The sequence below is a fragment of the Schistosoma haematobium genome, chromosome 1, assembly GCF_000699445.3.
Source record: "Schistosoma haematobium chromosome 1, whole genome shotgun sequence".
Classification (NCBI taxonomy): domain Eukaryota; kingdom Metazoa; phylum Platyhelminthes; class Trematoda; order Strigeidida; family Schistosomatidae; genus Schistosoma; species Schistosoma haematobium.
In genome coordinates this window covers 2,460,123-2,483,082 of record NC_067196.1, presented here as the reverse complement: position 1 = coordinate 2,483,082, position 22,960 = coordinate 2,460,123, and the positions used below count along the sequence as shown (strand labels likewise).

Here is a 22,960-nt window from a genome sequence, read left to right as displayed (position 1 = left end):
AGCTTTTAGTCATGTCGACGCTAAAACGTTTTTGACTTCGTATACAGTGTTCATTCGTCCTAAACTTGCGTACTGCATACAAGTGGCTAGCCCCTGTTTAAAAAAAGACAGTGGGCTTTTGGAAAAAGTTCAGAGAACAGCAACTACGCTGATTCCCGGAATAGCGAAGCTTCCGTATGATGCTAGATTGGCCAAGCTAAACCTATTCACGTTGTCATACCGTAGAACTAGGGGCGACTTGATTACAGTTTTCGAATTGCTTGGTGATAAATTTGCACCTGATATGCTCTCACTTTTTTGTCTCCCAAAACAGAGAATTTACGAGGACACTCCAAAAAAGTTCAAAAGCCCAGGACAAATTACTTGTCAGTTGACTGTCGACTTTCCCATCGAATCATCAACGAGCGGAATTCATTACCTCAGCACGTGATTGAGGCTCCATCTATCGATTTTTTCAAAAGAAAGCTGGATCAACTGAGAAACCACCATTTCCAGGACTAACACAGGCCATCAAGCCTCTTGTCCTTTCCAAACTGAAGCTGAATTAACTCAATTATTTGTTCATGAAACCTTTGTCTTCTATTAGCACTCAAATTTTTATCTTGTTATTTTTACATACAACGAGTGAACCTAATTTCTGGCTATCTGATAGCTGCTCGTATTCAAAAAATTTTTTCCTGAGACAAACGCACTCACTCAAATCGCAAGACATGCACATCCACAGCAAACTACCTAACTGACCAAAATAAGTATAGTCGAATTTCTAGGCTACCAACCATTGAACACTACCAGATACCTGGAACTATACCCAAACAACAGGAAGCGAGAACAAACAAATCCGGAAAGAAGTTACCTAACACTAGGACTGCCTTTGGCCAATTAGACATATCTTGTAGGCCAGTGTAAGCGGGGTTATTAAGTCAAATTTATGGCGCGGGTCTGACATTTTCGTATGGCTAGTGGTTCACGAGAGTTGCTTAGACTGTTTGCGGCAACAGTAAATCCACCACCCTTCATATAATATATTTTCAGATACAAGACGCGAGTACTTTAGCTGGTGAGATGCGATTTATTGATCTCAACTCTGCTTTCAAAATGACTTGTGAGCTTCAGCAGCGTGTCGTCGACCTTATTTACTCACATAAAAAGCACTTAAGAACTCTAGAGGCCATTGTCCGAATCAAACAAGAAGGTAAAATTTCTTTTAAGGACTGCTTAGCTCATTGCTTCTAGACACGAGTTCAGTAAGTCGTGCGGAAATCTTCATGAAATATTTTTAGAATCTAAATGGAGAGTTTCAATGTCAGCAACAAACTCGTGACGAGAGTGAGACTGATGAACAAGTAGATCATGGTAGGTGTCTGTCCATTATCGTAAGTAGTTTTTTAGTTGGTAGGTGCTTTCAAATATTAGTAAGGCTATAGTTGTTAGAATATTCAGTGGGATTATATTCCCTTGGCAGTGGATAACCATAACTGCATCAAAACAAGTGGTATCAACATGTTTGATAAGTACTTGAAAATAAATATCAGGTTCTGGAAAACACTACAGGAACTTATATAGGTAATTTGGCATTCTTGAATGAGGTGTGACTCCCGGCGACTTTACTCACATACGCAAATGTAAAAAGTATGAACTATCGAAAAATCCGTCTACTTTTCAAGTCAGTCATTTGAAAACGAAGAGCATTCTAATGTCTGTTGTATTTATGGTTTACTGACAAGTAAAATACAAGATGCGAGTACTAGGTTTGAACGTCATAAGACTTGTTCCTGTTAAGTATAGGATTCCTTAGTTTGTTATTTTAATGCAATCTTAAAAATATATCATGCTCTACTCACTAAGAGCATTGTTGACAAAGAACAAATATGTCCACTCAATCAGCAATTAAATACGAGTGTAAACCACAATAAGCTTTAAATGTACTATTTTATTTCATAGTGCTTAAATCAGCCTGTGTTCATGCTGAATAGGCTGGCCTGGCAAGACAAATATTGAGTTAAGTCCAGCTTGAAAAGTTAGATAAGACCAGATAACTTGAAGATTAGACGAAATAGATATATGGGAGGTTTGTGTTTTTTTCATTATCAATGATTTCTTGATCCATTCTTCTAATAAGTCAATCACTTTATTTCTCTTTATCCCTATAAAATCACAGTTAGATTGAAGACAACTTGCAAAGGCGGTTTAGTCTTCGGTCAGTGACGGTCTTGAATTTCACAATCAGTTTTCTCAGTCATATGTGTATTGGACCAAGTTGTCTTACCACATTAGCACAGCGATATAGAATTATTTGATGAATCCCGGGGTAGTAGGAAAGGGTTGGGTATAGAAACATAGAAAAGCTGTAGGGAGATTTCTTTGCTCAGGTTTTACATGTAGACAAGAAGTGGGTGCACATGCGTAACTATGAAGGATTCTGGAGCATTTCACCCAAAGTCTAACCGTTGGTTACAATTATCACGCGGGCTTCAACCAGGTTGTCTACACCTATTAACATAACCCAGTTAATTTGTCGGTGACTTCAAAGACTGAGGTGGTTGGGGCATGCGCGACACATGCCCCAACCACCTCAGTTGTTGCATATTTACTATCTCACCAATCATTTTTACATCCTTACCTAGTACTTTATCATCAACTTGGAGTTGCTTGGTCGGTGGTCCCAAAACATGACTAGTGATTCATGGACACCTATGGTTGAACATCAGTACCCTACGAATATCTCCTATCCTTAATGACTATTTCACACTCGCCAAGTATAACAGAGTGAACTGCTGTGGAGTAAACTCTTTTATTGGGAGACGGATATTTCGCACACATCACATATGATACAGATTGTTATGAGCCAATCAAGCCTTCTGAATCCGTTCCATGACTTTGTCAGAAATCAGACCATCAAGACTAATGAGACTCAAAATAAGTGGAGCAGTCTATACGTTCAACCACTTCACTCCCCATCATACGCTAACGCAGGCCGCTCCTGAAGCGACATTCTGCATTTGGAAAGAAAGAATCGCATCCAAAACATGCATTGCTACTTAAGGCGAAAAGAGAGAAGTATTATTCCAGCATCTTTACGAAATAGAACTAAGTCATCTAAATATTATACGTCAACAAGCAAATCTCAGGTTAGGGGATCAACCCCTGAAAAGTCAGACGACGAGAGAGTTATCTGTAAAAGAATGTCTATGACTAAGTAAGTAAAAATGAAGAAAGTGAACAGTCCTGCGAAAGTTGAAAAATCTAGTGACACCACGATCAATGGTGTTCGAGTAGAGAGCCTATACACGGTTAATGTGCTTCTTTGGTGGGCCTTTTAATAATACACCATTTCAGAACCTCACAATTAGTAATCAAATATTGCCTTAAGGTCAAGAATAACAATTATAATCGGACATCAGGAAGTATGTCTGTGTTCCAGAGCCTGATGAATAGTGAACATTTGGTCTATACATCCACGTCCAGGTCTGAAACCAGCATGGTTTTCCGAAGTTCGCTATTTACATACCCTGGTTAAGCTAATATTTCGGACACCGTATTCGTCGAGTTGACTTCTCTGCAATTGTCACACGAAGATTTACTTCCTTCCTCACAAATTAGGATGATCATCAATTAAGACCAGTCGGGTGGGATTGTGTCCAGTTCCATGATTGTAGACAAAGTATAAGTCAAGCTCACTACTGAGACTGTACCGCCACCCGTTAGTTTTTAAATCCTCTTATGAGAAACAAGGTACTTATGTAGAAATGGGTTAATGCTCGTATAAATGCTTTTGCTTTGCAATGAACATTGTAATACAAAAACTTAAACTAAATACTGACGTACAAACAGATTGAGTAAAATTATATTTAATCAGGCATTGTATTGACTACAAGTGGTCATGTAGTATGAAACATCGAGTCAAGTGCTTTTAGAGTACCGACTTGTTAACCTGACACACTGATTCTTGGTCTCACGAGGTCATACCATGAACATTTCTGTTCGTCAGATAAACTAGATGAAAGCCGCCAAAACCACACGCGCAGCGGCCAATTCACCAAAATTGATGTTTTACTGTGGTCAATACGAATATGAATACTACTGGATCTCAACATAACCAACACAGTGTTACCACCAAATGTGGGCGATCATTTGGTGATAACAGCGACCAAATATAAAGTCGTTGAATATCCTAAGCTTAGAGGTTTGGCTTCAGAAATAAATAACAGGGATGCTAGCACTTCATTGTACATTCGGCTATATCTATTCAGAGGGCAACGCAATGTATGGAAAGATAAGTGGTGTAATAACCAGAAGTAGGACTAAAGATTCCATAACTGTACAACAATTATGTGCATCCCTACCGTAGTTTAACGTGTTTAGGTGAGAACTATGCTTTCGATTCCAATCACAACAACACAGATACAAAGTGTGAAGTAAATTACTTAAGGTTTCGGTCTTGGTAGTTTTTTGGCCTTCGGTGTGTCGTTTTATAGATTGCAAGACTGATAATGTAATGTCACTTTATTCTTTTGCAATAAAGTTTTTATACCAATTTGCATCCACTTTATGCAGTAACCGTATTGTTTCTTACAGAAAGTACTGTACCAGTCAACAATGATGAATTGCCAAGCAATAACAGTCAAGAGGATCAACCGATGTGTAATATGGAGAACACAAACAAAGAAGCTATAAATAAAGTATCTGCTAACAATCAGACAAATATTATTTCTGATGCCCTCACAACAAACTCCATTAAAGATGCATGCGGAGCAACAAATGATAAACATAGACTAGTCTCTATAGATTCACTATATCACGATATGTTGCCTGGTGCTTTTGATAATAGTTCAACTAATGAAAATGTGCAGTGTCATGCTTGTCAGTTAAGAAATCAAGTACAAAATGGAATGACCATTAACATGGTTTGTGCAGCATGTCCTGGTTTTCCTCGTATTTGTTCAGCACAATGCTTCCGTTGGTGGCATAGCGTTCACTTATTGACACCAGTTAATAAGGAGTCCAAGTCTATAGAAGAAGATAAAACTTCTACAATAGAAAACTTATCAAGAAGTTTAAGTCCCTCTGAATTCCAACAATCAAGAAGAACTAAAGAATACAAAGCTCATACAAGATCACTTCCTTTACTTTCCGCATCAGGTGATCTTAAACCGGATGGACGAAAAAGAAAACGTAAATCTCATAGGTTTACACATGTGAAACGACATCCTCCTCAAGGTACTTCATTTTGGGTTAAACAATCTACTAATATTAATCCTATCACTGTACAACCTAAGGCTGGTCGCCCACGAAAAACACAAGTTTACATGAATATTAAAGATCCAGAATGGACACCTTACAGAAAATATTGATCATTACTAAACTAGATACAAATTAAAGAAATGAAAATATACACAATATTTTTCTTCAATATATTTATATACAAATATGATTACACTTTATTTTTCAGCTTTTGACAAATCTCATTATTATTATTATTATAAAATATATAGATCAGTGTCATTTGAAATGAGTTATACTTGAAAGAAATTCTCATTAACAATGTAACGAATACATTGCATAAGTTGATTACGTTCTTTTCGAATATCTTCAGCTAATAACTAAATCAGTGTAATTGTGAAAAAAAAATATCAATTAAAATAATAATAATTATTATTATCATTTAAGAAGTGAGTTATTTTTATGTAAACTGATAATTATGTCAAATAATCGTTAAAGTACAATGGTATATATATACATTGTAGATGATTGCGGGTCTGCTCAAGTGATGAACCAGCTAACTTCGAAGTCATACTTTGCGGTCAGCATCTAACGTGAAATACCCTTTCAACGTATCAAAGTACTATTACAGCTGCTTTGAAAACCGTATAACACAAGGGACGTTAATACGTAAATATAAGAATGAGTACAAAGAAGTTAGTGAGACCAATCAGCTACAACTTAGGACCAGGCACATATGTGCATCGGCTCAAGTTGCCATACCTCATTAGCACTAGAAGTAGTCACTTCAATGGTAGTAATGTACAAAAGAAAGGTTTCATATAGGCATATAACAGGAAGAGATAATTAGGTAGAAAGATATAAAGTGATCTTAATCTCATAGTTTAAGGGGAGACAGAGTGTATACACCGACACCACTGGTCGATTCTGAGCCATGTCATCCCCAGTCTCCAACCATTGGCTACGATAGTCGTGTGGACCCTAACCAAGTAGTCTGCATCTACCAACATGGCTAAGACTAAAAGTTAACAACTCTATAGACTGGTGCCACGTTTTGGTTAGACCGACCCCAACTTTCTTCCAACCATCCCCAACACTAGTCAGCATTGCGCGCCGTTGTAATCGGTGTTTAGGCATGGGTAACATGTGACTCAGTCGATGAAGATTCCCAACCTCATCAACTGATTCGCCACCACCGCATAGGCCAGTCCATGACTGCTTTAAAGACCGTATAACACAAAGGACGTTATTATGGAAGTGTATTAGTAAGAATTAGACCATCACCGCATAAGCCAGTTCATGGAGTATGATTAACTCATGCACGTTGGTTTTCTTTGAACTTGATAGGGATAGATTATCTGTTCGATATTCAATGACCCAACTGCCGGATGATTTGGTTAGGGCTCAATGACATTTCACTGGCCCTACAATAATACAGAATAATTTTGTGAATAATCTTGTTAAAGTCGACTATAATCCACTTTAATATTGATAACGGTAGCTGTGATTAATTTTTCTGTAAATGTACTAATTAGTATTAGCATGATGTACATATTTTTTAGTTATATTAGAAATACCATTAAGGGTATACCACTAACTTTCACTTATGTTGGTTTCCATAATATCTATATATCCCTAATGCTATAAAATCTAAATAAATCAAGTCTAAATCAGTCTTGAATGCTGTTAGAGGTATGAGGGCGGTTATCATTTCCCAGCTGCCCACACCGTGGAAGGGTTCTTCTGGAGGTACTTGGAAAGGAAATTGGATTGCAGGTGGTTTTAGTGACCTGAGAGTGTGACCACAGTGCCCAAGGGATAACTGCTTGAGGTCGGTCACACATGACCTTTTTGTGAGTAATTTTCGTGTTAGTCCGTACTTGTTGAGACCTTACCGCCGGAGACGGATATTCGTGGGATAAGGCGGAGTGTGTATTTTTATAGTCGACCTTTTCTAACCCCACCCCTCATTGTGGGTAGGCAGCATCGCTATCATGCTGGTTTTCTGAAGGAAACACCTTACTGCTGTCACACTTCTGTACAGTCAGCAATACGACTTCGCCTTCGGACCTTAGGTTTGTTGCTTTCAGTTTTACCGTTCTTCAACCGACCTGTCTGACATGGTAGGACCTTGAGGAACGGTTGTTCCAGCCAGTATAGCTCGGTTGCTTCATCACGATAGGCAAGCCCGACCACCACGTCAATGTACCAACAACGGTCGGGCAAGTCTAAATATTTTCTAGTCGAATTATTGACAGACAAGTAAAATATACCTACCATCTGTAGTAGCGTTGGACGACTATGTATACGATGAATGTCACTTAGACATTGTCGTCGTTTAACTTGTAGCTTCACTAAAGGATGCGATGCGAATGGATCATCTTGAGAATTCTCAGTATTTTCTTTATCTGGATTATCATTGGTCTTGTCGCCCTTTTGCTTTCGTCCGCGTTTTCGACGTCGACTGCTTGAAGTATTATTGAGCTAAAAAATTAAACGAATATTTCTGGGTAATTTCAAGAGATAGACAGAACTTATTATTATTTTTGTAAATATTATTACAACTTATTGTTTAAAATACTTTTGTAAATTAGTTGAGTATTAAGGATAGCCAAGCAGATGTAGAATTATCACCCTATTTTAGATTTCAATGATAGAAAAACCATGATTTTCCAAAATTTCATTTTAACACATAGATATTGGTACAAGGAGACACTAAATAGTTATACGCCACACAGATCTCATTTGGTTTGTGTGAGGGCTGTGATACTGCCCGGGTGCCCAAACCGAAACAGGTGGTTTTCTTAGGGGGCCATTCCTCGAGCCTTCGATCTGAAGGTCTGATCCACGAGGCAGTGGAGCATCGTGAGGAGATGCAGTCCCCTGGTAGCCGGTGACCATCGATTGGTTCATATGCCGTTTGTTCCTTCAGGATACTGGAGCCCATGTGCATCATTGGTTCGGAATCAGGGTTTTCTAACTCCCCTAGGTGAACTCTCCGTGTCCACCAACCCGGTTAAAGCGCCGAACATTCACTTTTCGTTCTCTCAATTTCGTAAACAACACCCCGCCACGAGAAGGCAGTGAAGTTATTTCCGTGTTATTGTTACTACACAATCCCCCTTCCCCAACAATTTCATGCACTCTTTCGAGAGAGTTTTCTTGTCATCTTCAAAATAAGACAAGTATGAATGACTGCGTGATTTGTCATGATTAAATTTGAACAGCAGAAAATATATGAAGACCATAAAACACTCCGAAAAGATAATATGTCCACATTTTAATGTTCGTGTTTGGGTTCTTTTGTTTGCCTCTGTTTATATGCTTGAGGAGCACTATGAAATAACTCACTACGTTATAAATTTATCTTAGAAACGAAATGAACATAGTGTAAAACGGCGAGACTGTAATTTACGGACGAACCAATCACGTATAAGATAACAGGTCTTAGTTTTTGGCGCGAAGTTCACTCATCCATTCGAATAAATAGCGTTTTGGCATTATAGTTCATGTCAGTTTGTGATGACCCCCCCAAATCTAATTCCTAACCTTAATCATCAACTGTAAATCATAAGTCTAATTCTTCACACAAGTTTATAACCCTCATTTGGTCCTGGTTATTAGATGGACACACTCAAGGTCAGTCTAGCGTCGCTCAAAGGTCTTCCAAAAATTATAGTCTCACCTGTAAAACACAAGTTACATATCCTATACCTTCGGTCATCATGATCAAAATCTTACCTTTTCCACAGGTTCTGTAGTAGGATCGGTTATATCACAGGAAGATTTATCTTTAACAGTAATATTGTCATTATCTGTGCTTTCACTGTCGTAATCCGTAGGAACTAAGCGTATGCTAGATTCTTGATTTGTAACGACTGGACTGGGACTATTTGTTTGACATTGTTTTGAAGTTTTACTAGTTTTTTTCGACGAAGTTGACATCTGTAGGATACAAATAGTGGGATAATTAACTATCACTCAGTAAATATCAATGAATAAAGACGCAATTGTGATTTTGCAAAAAGACGTATTGGTTAGTAGTCATCTAGTGAACTGAGAACCGTTACAATTGTTTCTTGTTAGTTTACGCAAAACGATATCATTGGAAAATATTGACAAGCATATATAGGTAGGTTAACAAGTAAGATCTCTAAAGACTAAATGAAACAATTGGTTGACTTGTCGCAACCAACTCCTCAATGTTTGCAGTTTATTTTTTCATTATCATTGGTACTGCATCATCTTGAATACAATGTCAGTCCTCTTGTTAATGTGATTCCACAGTGACAATTTAGTAATAACAGCTTAAGTTAATATCCATTTATGCCAGACTCTACGTTAATTACGACTGACTGGTCATTAGGATTTCATCTCATCACTTTGCGGTATTTATGTAGGTAAACTTTTAAGAACTAAGAAATTTAATTGTTAGCATACTGCATGGACAACAGTTCTAAATATACATATATGATATGAGAATTGCATAATACTCCTCAAAAATCTGTCGAATATTGCATTAAATGCATTTTAGTTATTATTTACAAATGTTGTACATTGTGATATCAGAGTTTATGGAACTAGGACTGATAACAATAGTGATCAAGACAATAAGAGTAGTGCTAAGTTTCAAAATTATCACTAATGAATAACCGTATATGGCTGAAACTACACACCCTATATGTAATTTGGTATCATCTTAAGGTATAGATTTCTCATCATACCAATAAGCATGAATAGGGAATTTGAAAATTGAAGAAAAATGCAGATTTACATTACTTTGTTAGATGAAGCATTGACTTCACCTATTTGTGATGAACGTAGGACATTTGAATTCGGTTTGTTCATCGAACTAAAGTATAAAAGTGAGACGGGTAAATACAGTATTATAACGATGTAAATTAATAGTAACACAAGGTAGACAAACAAATTGTATTATCCGCTAATATAGTACAATGTAATTCAAGATTTTACATCTTAGGAAACCACTTCAAGTGGACTAATAATAAATGAGGACAGTGTTGGATTTTCGAGGTAAATAATTTAAGGTTTCAAATTACGTGCATGGTATGATAAATGTTATTTAACCTCACATGACATACACAAGCATGTTGTATAAACTGACCACCATTTAAGATATATTCTACTTTAATTCCTATTTACATTTGGCAATATGTGAAGTGCTTGTTACAATGATTATACATAATGTCTTGAATATTCATTCTTATACAGTGCAAATTGACCATAATCATCTTTCAAAAGTTGCTAATTTCAAGCCTTAAGCTTTAATAAACCTTAATAATTGAACTTTGACTACAAAAAGAACATCTGATTAACATGGTTAGGCCTTATTTGCCTATGTAATTATAAATTTGCTAAAGGTTAAATAGCATATATAGCATCATTTCATCTCTCAGTACAGATGTGGTTTGACAACGTGAGGCAATCCAAGTTTGTTGGACGTCGTGCGTTGATGATAACATATCAAGGAGGGAAATTATGCCTACGATTAGTGAAATGGAAATCATTTACAGGAGCCATTAAGGTCACAGCTCCACTACCTATTATATATATATATATATATATATATATATATATATATATATATATATATATATATATATATATATATAAGTGTATTTTCATTATTGACGTTGCTTACTCACATTTAATGATGATTCCACAGTAAAAGGATAATTAAAATCTGAAAGAAAACCAATGAGATCACACACTGTTGTAAAATTATAATTTCCAAGATGCAAAAGTGTACAGAACAAGCCACGTTTTGGAATAGTGAGGGATATTGAAGTCTACTCAAATTTTAAATTCAGTGGTTTCGGATATAACAAGAAAAGAAACTACTAAAAATTACATCGTTAAAATTGAAAAGAAGGAGATTACCCGAATTGAGGTGTCTCAAATATTTCTCCTCGCTCTATACGTTCTTCAATAAGCTTTTTTTTCGCTTCAACTCGCTCCATAGTTGGATAATTTCTGAGAAATTAGAGTGAACAATACAAAAACGTTGGTGGTATTTATTACTATACACCAAAATCATTTCACAAAAGAAATAGTGACATTTAGTGTATAAAGAGATAATTCAATACCATGTGTCCAATTTGGGTAAACTGCAAAATAATGAAAATCTAGGAATTCATCACTTTAAAATACAATTTTTGGCATAATATAAACGGAAATTAAAGCAATCAGATATTGAAGGACACTGAATAAACATTGGTAATTCAGTAGAAAAGTTAGAATGAATGTCACAACCAAGGGTTTTCAAACTTCTCATTCCTAGCTGTAGTAATGACACAATTTATTAAGTCAAGATTTGCATGGCTGGCTCTAAGCCAAACATTGGATGTAAAAGCTAGTGTTGCTAACTGGCTGCTTAAACGAGTGATGAAAAAAGATTCGAAAATACTATTTAGTGGTTGGATGCTTTTAACCAATTATGCATCGATCTACGGCTTCTGGTGTTGTTATTACTATTCTCACTCTCACACTAATTTTTGTTCATTTTTTTCTTTTATTGTAATCACCTTCCTTTTTCCATTTCTACAAGCTTGCTTTTATCGTGGCGTATACATATTTAAGTTCCCCTTTGTACCAATGCTTGTGTTTAAATAAATAATACTAAACACATTAAATAAAATGTGGTTTCGAATGGAATAAAAATTCATTTACGGCTGAAAAGAGATGGACATAAGATGCCCTCAAATTCCCTGGTACGGCCGAGAGTGGGGAGAGTCAGCTCTCCCTCTCGAAATGCTCTCACATGGCTACGCGTATAAAGCCTCTGCCAGGGAAGTCCTACTCACTGCCTTCTCGTGACGGGGGTGTTGTTTACGGAAATGGAAGGACGAAAAGCGAATGTCCGGTGCTTTAACCGGATCCCAAACTAAACCAATGGTGCACATGGGCTCCAGTATCCTGCAGTAACAAATGGCGTATGAACCAATCGTTGGTTACCGGCTACCATGGGACTGCATCTCCTTACGATGCTCCACTGCCTTGTGGATCAGATCTTCAGGTCGAAGGCTCGGGGTGTGGCCTACTAAGAAAACCACCTGCTTCGGTTTGGATACCCGGGGAGTATCACAGCCCACACACACACAAATATGGTGTGGCGCATATATATTTGGTACCCTCTTGTACCAATATTTATGTGTTGAAATAAATAAATGTTGTAGCTAACTGTTTAAATAAATAAAATGTGAAGTGTTTAGCTTTCATGATAGCTCTTACGTTCACTGCAAATAAGTAATATTTTATTTTGAGTACGACCATAAACCTTTTGAGTATCAATCAACTTTCACCTTATTTACTCAGAGGTCACATTATAGGTAAGAAAACCATTAAAAATGTCCAGTTCTAATGGGCTGCAGAGAACAAAGCACCTAGTTAGTACGCTTTGTCTTTCAGTAGCTTTTAAACTTGTTGCAAAATAAATTCGAATAGTTACTAGAACGCATAGTCTACTGACTTTTATGTAAAAGACCATACTTCATAACTTACTTGAATCAGTCGTTATGGTAATTGCACGAGAAAAACCGTAGTAATCAACAGGTTAGTCGTTCTTGTGTTCTTTAGAACACACCATTCATAAGTACAGGAGTAAATTTTTACAGTACCACTGTCTTTTATACTTTACAGAAAGGATAAATAATCTGGGTTCATATAAACAGGAAACCCTACTGATACTTTAGTTGAAGAAGTCTTACCGTTTACGGCTTTCTCTCCAAACTTTTACTGACTTATCGCAAGTTTCACGGTAGATGACATTAAACAAACCACTATTGTGAATCTGTAAAAAGGATAGATAAATGACAATTTATAGAGATTTACTGACCACTTCCTGATGGACACGCATTGCTTTCTGATGTGACGTAAATGGGCAGCCCTCAACAGGACACTTGGTCAAATATTATTTGACAACCGAGCAAAACTTACTTTAACATGATTATCTAAATGTCTTTTATATTCTTCATTAGTGTAGAAGGCGATATCACAGCATATCCCCACTGGATTATAATAATCGGGATCTTCTGCTTCAAACCCTACACCATATAGTCCTCCGTTTCTCCTCCGACGTCTACGCCTTCCCACATCTTTGAAAAGCTTGCTTTGATCCAACTCTTCAAGTGCAGTTTCTAATTCATTAAGTATATCTGACGTAGTATAAAGTAATTCAAAAGGTGGTAGTTCCATGACGATTAGTTCGAGCAATCTCAAACGAAAAACAACAAATAAATAAATTGACTAGATAGTACAAACAGATGTTTTAGGATTAGAGAACAGGAATCTGAACATGACACAGTTCAATCATGAGTGAAGCAGTATTTTTAATGTACAGAACAAGAGACTACTGTGGATTTAACTAAATCTGTCTACCTTGAGATAACTGTCTAAATGAATAAACAAGGTTTTACTCAAAAATGACATTATAATCTCTAAAATATGTACTGAGTTTCGAACCTAGTTGTAGAAACATTTATGTCCAAGTGCAGATTAAGCCTTTAATGCCAAGTGAGGCATTCTAACCGGATTAAGAGATATCTCTTTATTTGGATAGATGATGCAATATTCATTACGAACTAAATCTGGCTTAGGAACCACAGAAATCAGAGAACGTTTCGTACCTGTTTCTGACTCATAACCACGATCACTCAGATAATCAGAACTAAGACCTTAAAATACTGAACCAGGCACTGCCTGTTCAGAAGGCTGATTCAGGCCAAAACGATTTTATTTATACCCTACATCATCTATGAACAACTTGGTATGTAATTTGAAAAACACCGAAAAAAACCATGGTTTTCATCATGCATGAGGAAAATCAACGAGTCGATCTAGCTGAGGGATGAAACGACAACAAGCAACTAGACTGACTTGAACACTTAGGTTTTCTACTTTTATTAATGTCAATATATGCACAGTACAACATATCCATTCTTATTGAATCAAAAGTTTACGTAAAGACATAATACCTCACGCACTCAACTAGCAGCCAATTTAAGGAAGAAAAAACAACAAGGTTTAACGTTTATGAGTGGTACAACTACGTCTGTAAATTTTGATAGGCGGACAATTTACGATAACATGAAAAAGAATGACATGACTGTAGCCGAGCAAGTTTTACGCCCCGCCGAAAATATTATATTCAATTTATTGTCTTTCAAACCTTTGTATGAAGTTCAAAAAATCATTGCTATTATGTCAGTGTGGGAATTCCAGTGGTTGTGAACGGAGTCTAAAACAGCTTACGCCCATCGCGCTTGTGTGTCTAGTAGTTGTTCATCTATGTCTTCATGTCGAGACGTAGGTATATTAAACAAACGAAAGAGAAATATTAGGTTAAAATGCTATAATGTCTAAGGCCTAGAAGAATACACCAAATTTCTTTTTGGCGAACATCCAGGAAGTTGCTTGAATCACCTCAGCTGCCAGAGAATTCCGTGGCCTGACTATCGGCCATCAGTAGGTCAAATATGTGCGTGTAATTTCCTGTTCGCCGTATTTTGCCTCTGATTTTCGGGTATCACCCCCATGGTTTGTGTTGACCATGAACTTAGATGGACTTCCAGAGGGTACTCAGGGGTATGTTGTCAGGCGATCAACTTCGAGTAGCTTACATTTTCTAAAGGTAATGGTCCAATGATTCTAGACGGATAGTATGAGGCCTGTACATGTGCACACGACATGATTTATTGTCTAACCTTAGAATAAGTTCTAGAGCATCCCTAGTCCTTGAAGACAAAGGAAGGAATACTGTATTTCTATGCATTAAAGGAATTCAAATAAAGGTGATGAAAATTAAGTTATCAGTTCAAGCTTTTCTGTAATAGAGCTTCTTCTCATAGTTAGCGTGAAATTTTAAACCACAGGATACTAATTCACGTAGGTCTTTTCAAGTAGCGACACTTCAAGGTGACAATCGCCCAAGTTGTGTGTGCTGAAGATGGCGTACTCTTAAATGATTTGAAAGTTCATTTTTGTCCGTCCAAGAGTGAAGTCGAGTCTGAACCTCACGAGGTGCAGGTTTATAATTGTGACTACAAATTTATTTCGGAAGCTTAAGGTCGTCGACCAAAATGACTATCTCAAACGACACTGAGGGAGTTCATTTACAGAAATTAAAAAAAACAGAGGTCCTGGTATTATATGCTGGAGGACCCCACTTAAACACTCTGTAGACTGAAAAAAATGAATAATTCACCTAACTCTTGAATAATCGACTGTTCAAGCACGATCTAACTTGGTCTGTCAGCAGTGACCTAATACCAATTAGCTCTAGTTCTATCTATTCTCTTCAGTGAGCTTATTCGTATTTTCGGAGAGGCTCTTCGGAGAACCATGTTGTTAGGGTAAATAGACGTTCATATATAATTTGTATTCGCGTAGGCTTCTGTGAGCCAGTTTATCCTTAGTCATTGAAGGTATGGAAAAAATTCACTACACGAAGCAATTTGAAGACTGGGTAGATCTGTGTCATTTTTAGCTTTTTTTAAGTGCTTGTCAGCGTAGTAAGTGATAGAACCGTAGACAAAAGATTTTGTCCGCTTCGGTCCGTATAGCAAGGTGCATTACTTCCAGTCCAGGGGATATGGAACATTTTAGAAGACGCAATCTTCAGTGCAACAGGCCAGTTTGTAGCTTCACGTTCGAGATTCCTATTGACTCACTCGTGGATGCTACGTGACGTAATAGGCTTCAGAGATTAGTGAAAAGTTTGTCCACTAAATCAGTCTGATATCGGTTCCCGCCCTTCCTTAGGGCCTGCTTTTATTTGTTACTAGTTTGTCTGGACTTCCTGTTAATTATTTCGTCTCTGACTTTTTGAATTTTGACTAGTATGGTCCTTTCTGTTTGTTGTTCGAAGGAAGAGATTCTGTATGATCTCAAGTATTTACCAACCATTTGTGGAACCAACAGGATTGCAGTGAGCGAGGTTGTGTGCAGTGACAGTTATCACTGGGCATCTGCATCAAGTGGAATAAAAACATACCCTGTAAAGCCAACCCACACTCCGTAATTCTAACAAATGACTGTGCATCTCTCGCGACTTCTAGACGAGCCTTGTCTCCACTACTTAGCTAACATGGCTTGTTCGCAGTTTTTTAAGTTGCAACAATTTCTCACAAGTAACCATTATATTTTCTTCGGAAGTCGTGTTATTCGTCAGTATTCTCATCTGACTGAGCCTCATGTGCATAGCTAACGAACTTTTTTACTCTATTATTTTCAGCTGAATAGTTCTTGGCTTCTCCATAGCCTTTTGTATTTTATGATCCGCTAGCGAAGTCGCCAATTTTAGTTTGCTTTGGTTGTGTTTGATCATGTCTTCGCGTGGTTTGTTCGATTGTACCTGGATTTCAGAAGACATCTGTCGCCGGATTGCGCAAAATTTCACGAGAATGACAGCCATTATCTTCGATAGAAATTCGTTGCCTGGGATTTAGTGCTATTTCCAGTGAGCCAAATGGATTTTGGGTCTGAATACCTCTGAGCTTTGATATATGTCTCGAGCTTCCATCTCTGATTATAAAAAGCTGAGTCCCCAAGGTTCATGGTTTGCTAGGATTTAGGTCTAGGTCGGTAGTATTACACTTACCTATGCTACTAGAGCAATGAAATCAATCCAATATTGTTAATTTCCCGTGATTACTGCTCAATTTATAAGATATTATGTAGAATTCACATCACTAACTATGGTAACCCGTTCTATTCACAACAGTCAGAAGTATGCTTTATATGAACCCTTGAAGGATACATTCGGTCTAAAAATAGAACAAAAATTTTTGTATAAAAAACAAGAGTTTACACAGTGACCAGGCCTGGATAACTGAGCCATGCCGTCTCGATGAAATGTTCCATTCTTAGCCTATTCTGACCTTCTTTAATTGTTCAACGCTTAATGTAAGTCCTCTCATTTGTTGTGTGTCCAGCTTCGAGGATCTTGGGCTTAGGAACCAATGCTAATGTATTTTCTTGAACTCCATGTGCATTTATGTTGCCTACTTTTTCCCTAACGTTTCTTAATATTCCTATGAAATTGCTCGAAATACGGTGCATTTGGAAAAATTCACACATTCCGATCAGACGTGATATAATAACTAGCCTGTCAGACATTCTTTACGTCATCAGCACTGACAAACGTAGCTCGAAATACTATTGAATGGGTTGGGTGTTTAGTATTTCTTCACTGAAGGAGCCGTATGATTGTGTTGAGAATTCTATATTGTACCAAAATATAATATTGAATAAAGCCATTAATAATCATAATAGTGTTTCAGTTTAAAGTTTTGTGCAACGTCCGAAATGCCAAGATTCTGTTTGAACGTAATATTAACGACCAGACTACATTCTTCTGTATAGAATACGGAGCGTCTCTGAGTGACTCGTATTAAATTACATCAAAAAGCAAAATTTTCGTTCAGCGTAAACGGTTCCAGTTCAAGAAAGAGAACAAACTAACAAAAATACGGAATAGCTCAAATGGTACAGCCTGTGCTATACGATCAAGGGTTTCTGAAACATGAACTGGCGTGCTAAACGACAAAGGGAATAGTCAACAAACAAGAGTTCGATACCTGGGGATCAATAGTAGTATTTCTAACAACATAGAATTGGATATCTATCTGCAGGAATTACAGCAATCTTTCCAAGCAAACAGTCAAAGGTTAAATCATGCACTGAACCACGCCTTGTCTTTGAGCTTAGTCAAACGCGACCTTATTGTCAATAGTTCGTCAACATGCGAAAGTAAAACCAACTAACAAACAAAGAGTTTTTAAACAAAGTCACATAATAAAAGCTCAGATGAGGAATATTGAAGGACATTAAGTTCGGTCAGAAGAGACCTAAATGAAGGTTGAAATACAATACAGCGTGAAGGAAAAAATAAGTGACAATATTGTTCAATGAAGTGCTGTGGAGGAAGTTTCAGCGTCTTCTTTCCGTTGCGCCCTGGCTCCCAAGTTGTAACTTTCTACAGCATCTCGTGGGTTTTTGCAGAAGACTGTGGTGAAGAGGCTGTTACAAACTATTTGAATTTAACTGTAATATGAAAATTGCCCCGAATCCTGACCTACCACTCAAGCTTTTGACCATTCTAAAGATTCCTCCGATGAACGTACTGGATTGAGGTTCACAGTTTTACGATTTCTAGTAAGTAGTTAAATGGCTTTGGGGGTGGATTTTGTGGCTACAACACAAAACCTGGTATTCTTCTAATATTCAGGCTTTCAACATCTTTTTAAGTGCGACCTTTGATTCTCACCGACCTGATCATATATGGGTCCATTCGTTGTCCTCCACAAATTTCCAGGTGAGCACTCTTGTCGTTGGGGTGTATACTCTAGATGACACTAGCTTATCAAGAGAATCCGATGCTTGATCGTACCACAGCGCTTAGTTGCAGTACATCTGCAGTGACGTTGGTGCTTGGTCTATCAGTACTCGCTATGTCTGAGTTTTTCACAAAACTTTGCTTTTGTGATGTTGTCTGACATTGGCAGCAAACATTTACGCGTTATGTGACAAGTTGTATGAATATTATCACAAAAATGCTGATCAGACATCTCTATTTTACTTTGTTCTTGTAGGACAAATCGAAATTTGAAAAACGTTGGCATATATTAAACTGATGAAATGAACATAGGAACGTGGGTAACAGTACTTCGTCAGTTTGGTTGTTCTATACATAAACTGTTCCAGTATTTTGCCATAAACAGTGTTGATTAAGATTGCCGAGTCATGTTTGGTTAGCCAAAATCTAAAAAAAAGAGTAGATTTACTGAGGACGTCAGAGTAACCTAAAGTCATAATGTAACTTCAATAATGTAATAATAAGATTATCAGAATTTTGTGGTATATTGGAGCAATACATTTGAACGGTGTGATTGCATGCATAAGTGGTAAAGTAACAGGTTTAATGAACAAAAGGAATTTTATTAAAAAACATAGTAAGTGAACTATATAGAAAACCATATGTACCACCAGGCTTAGTCATAAATCATTGTTACCAGGGTATGTTTATAGTCAACAAAAACTGTTTTGGGACACATGTTTAGGGTTGCACTTTTGTGCAATCAAGACTTTAATAAACCCTGCATATGACTTGCTCTCATTCGGTTTCTTTGTTCTATTTATTTCTGTAGTCATTTTTGTACACGTTCAGAGACCACAACCTGTGAATCACAATCACTTACCTATTTGATCTTTACTATTTTTGAAATTAATCTAACGCACGTATCTTGTTGAGCAGCGGTCTAATTAACCGAACGTTGAGAAGCTCATTTATGATAAGGCTCATAAACTGTCTATCATCTTAAGTTTGAAAATTGGTCGTAGATCGGTAGCTATCAATTTATTAGACATGCTAGCACATCCAAATTCGTGGTAAGATTTCCGAGTGTACCAGCCGGAACTTCTATTCACAGAGTTAGATGAACTATATCGTTTGATATCACGATAAACCAGAACTCTGTGAAAACCGGAAAGCGATCACAGGCATTTTGACCGGTAAAAACTAGTGAGTGTATGGCTCACAAAAAAACACTATTTGGTTAACTGCCTCTGTCGGGAAATTACTGGATATGACCGCACGCTCTCTTAACTCCGTGTTCTTGTATCTCGTCAATTAATAATTATACATAGATGTTATTCGACACTTGCTAATATACTTTGGTTCCTTTCTACTACTGTCTGTGGAGTGTCCTCGTAAATTCTGTCTTGAAAAGGCAAGAAAAATGAGAGCATATCAGATGCAAATTTGTCGTTAAGTAATTTGAAAACGGTAATCTAGTCTTCTCTGGTTCTTCTGTACGACAATGGAGATACGTTTAGCCATTCGAGCATCATACGGGAGCTTTGTTATTCCGGGAGTCAGCTTAATAGCGTTCCCCTGAACCTTTACCAAAGGCTCACTACCTTTTTAGCAGTAGTCAACTACTTGTATACAGTTTTCAAGTGTATGATACACGAATACGGTATACAAAGTCAAAAAGGTTTCAGCGTCGACATGGCAAAGAACCGCCGTATTGACCATAGGGTTCTAAAGCCTTTGGCAGTCATCGCACGACAGTGTGCAGTAGATTTTAAGTATTGACCAACGGTGACTTCCAAGGTTTTTTGTGTCTGGACAACAGGTAGCTCAATGCTATCCGTCGTTCATGTATCTGTACTTTGATGACCATTATGAATCACAATGCACTTTGAAAGTATTTATCGAAAACTGTCAATTTTGAGACCATTCAGATCATTTTCCAGGTAATTTTGAAGCTCTAAATTATGAACCTAACTTTTTATCGCTCTGCATATTGTCAGCATATAGCAAGACCGATGATATTAGGAGACCAGGAGGGTTTTTTACATACAAGAGGCCCCCAAACTGTACCCCGAGGCACTCCGCTAAGCACGGCTCCCCAGATAAACAACTTGAAATTCACTCGCAGTCTTTGTTGACGCTCAACTAGGAAATCTTTTATCCTCATTAATAAATTGTCTCTAACATCGAAATTTCTTAACTTACATAACTAGTTGTGAGGAACTTCGCCACAAGCTTTTCTGAGGTCTTTGTAGGCTACGTCTACCTTCGATTTTTTGCGTGCGCACCGACTTTCATGAGCCACTAATACACTAGTGAAACAGGAATAACTTGTTCTAAAGAAATGTTGCCTTTCCGAAAGCATCTAGTTTCATCGAGATACGTAAACAACTCGTTTCCAATAATCTTATCTAAAATGTTAACTATCACACTAGTTAAAATTACGAGTTGGTAGTTCCCAGGTTTTTGCTTCATATCTGTCTTGAAAACAGAACTTATTATGGCGTTTCTTCAGTCGTTTGGTAATGGACTCCAGGTTACGGACAGATTAAAACATATGCTTAGGAGGTTAGCAAAGAAATCAGTTAGTTTGTTTGGTAATCTAGGATGAATTTCCTCGGGTCTTGTGGATTTACATATATCAGGCTTATTTAGATCACAGATATCGAGTTCTCTAATAGTCACATTTTTTAGTGTGTGGGGGATTTGTATAAAATTACGGGAAGGGTTGTAAAATTATGCTCTACTTCGTTATTAGTATTATTATAACTATATAATTAATCCCAAAGTTATAGATATGTCATGATTTGACTGCCTAACCTATGAGATCTTACGTGGAAGTCACATCACTGTCCACAACGGCTCATCGTATCTCAACAATTAACATTGTGATACTCAGTACCTCTGAAGATCTTATTCAGGCTAGAGATAGAATAATATTTTAAATGTGAATAGTGACAAATTATACAGAATGATCATGTCTGAGAGGCTGAGCAATGCCATCCGATTGAGTGCATGAATATTCCCTCGTTCACCGTTGTTGATCTCCGCTCCGTGTTGAATGTCGAATATCTATTTTTCCTGCAGTCACCTGTTCAGTTTTGAGGACGATGAAGCATTACTGTCTCCCCACGGTGCTGAAATATTTCTTCTTCTGCCCTTTGGTTTATATACGAAAACAAACTTTAGGGACATCCTACGGATTCCTTAATAATTTTTTCGTCGTACAATCTTCTAGACCTACGGAGGGTCGAGGAACAAATACTTAGAACTTCTTGATATTGACCCGGGTCAATAACCCGTCATGCTGACTAAAATTATCTACATTCCTATCTTATAAATTATCAAACCGGTTGAGTAATTTACTACGGTGGATATCGGCATACCGGCATGCCTCATGTAACAAACCGTTATTTGAGAATAAACTATTTTACGTTATTGTACGTTATAACATCCCTATTAATCATGATGGAGAGCTTCTCAGTCACATTGGCATAGTCCAAAGGATTTGCTCGTTTTCGAAAGATAAATAGAGGTCAAATGTTGAAACTGCATGATCACATTCACCTAGGGGTGGCATGTAACCGAGGGTCATCAAGCCATCCTCACAATGGGTCAGTATAACATCTAGTAAGGATGAATAACAGTCCGGAACGTACCCAGTCAGTTCTTCCATATATTAAACTAGAAAACATAAAAACCTGCAACAGATAATAACTGATCGAAGGAATTTTCATACGAACGTTAATGTCGGTCAATCTCTGAAGCATCGGGGTGGAGCAAGCCAACGGTCATGTGACCAAGCTAAACACCTAGCAACGGGTGTTCTAAGCCTGTGACTTTGAGGTTTCGAGTCCACAAACGGGACGCCAGCGACATCAGTTTTATCATAGCCTTAACTGCATCAGACCAATTCAATCATCAGCTCTTATCCCTTGGATTTTGAGTGGCAACTAACTAATTCACCCGTCTATCTCTTGTAGGATGATTTGTCGATAATCTTATACATAATGATATTCCTAACGAATAGAGCAACCCACCTTTACGCTTCTGGATTCTGTTGGCTCTTATCAACGTGAAACTTTCAAAACGAAGTTCCGTATTGTTTAATACTGCGTCAGCCGACTTTCTGTGACTGCGACTACATCCTGCCTGGTAATTTCTACCTGTACACTCAGATTCAAACGCTTATTGAACAGGCTCCGGGCATTTATGTGACAGATCTGAAGCTTCGTGATGTACCCATAGTGGCTTCTACATCATTCTCCGCCGAGGCTTTACAATCTGAAAATTTGAAATTTTTAGGTACTTTGTGCCAGCGTCTAGTCTAATTTCTAGTTTTTTCAGCTTCTCATCCTTTTACACGGCCTCCAAGCGACAAGTCCTTACGGAAAAAACCCCTGGCCT

The 22,960-nt window shown here is 37.5% G+C and overlaps 2 protein-coding genes across 4 annotated transcripts; one reads left to right on the top strand and one right to left on the bottom strand.

Moving 5' to 3' along the window:
• Positions 1-907: 907 nt before the first annotated feature.
• On the top strand, positions 908-5,666 carry MS3_00003009 (uncharacterized protein). The gene is made up of 3 exons (XM_051210687.1): positions 908-1,244; positions 1,281-1,353; positions 4,576-5,666. Exon 3 carries the CDS (start codon positions 4,638-4,640, stop codon positions 5,349-5,351), a length of 714 nt encoding a protein of 237 aa, XP_051072910.1. The 5' UTR covers positions 908-1,244; positions 1,281-1,353; positions 4,576-4,637; the 3' UTR covers positions 5,352-5,666.
• On the bottom strand, positions 5,405-14,379 carry NUFIP1_1 (nuclear fragile X mental retardation protein interacting protein 1). Of its 3 annotated transcripts, none has more exons than XM_035730591.2 (9): positions 14,223-14,379; positions 13,177-13,453; positions 13,076-13,138; positions 12,948-13,030; positions 11,122-11,214; positions 10,000-10,072; positions 8,962-9,165; positions 7,498-7,704; positions 5,405-5,600 (listed from the first exon to the last, which is right to left on the bottom strand). In XM_035730591.2, the coding sequence occupies exons 2-9, from the start codon at positions 13,432-13,434 to the stop codon at positions 5,514-5,516; spliced, it is 1,068 nt and encodes a 355-aa protein (XP_035586769.1). In that variant the 5' UTR covers positions 13,435-13,453; positions 14,223-14,379; the 3' UTR covers positions 5,405-5,513. The 3 variants fall into 3 exon arrangements, with proteins under 3 accessions (XP_035586769.1, XP_051072909.1, XP_051072908.1); XM_051210553.1 differs by having other exon boundaries at positions 12,742-13,030; positions 14,214-14,367; XM_051210554.1 differs by having other exon boundaries at positions 9,995-10,072; positions 13,177-14,379.
• Positions 14,380-22,960: the final 8,581 nt, after the last annotated feature.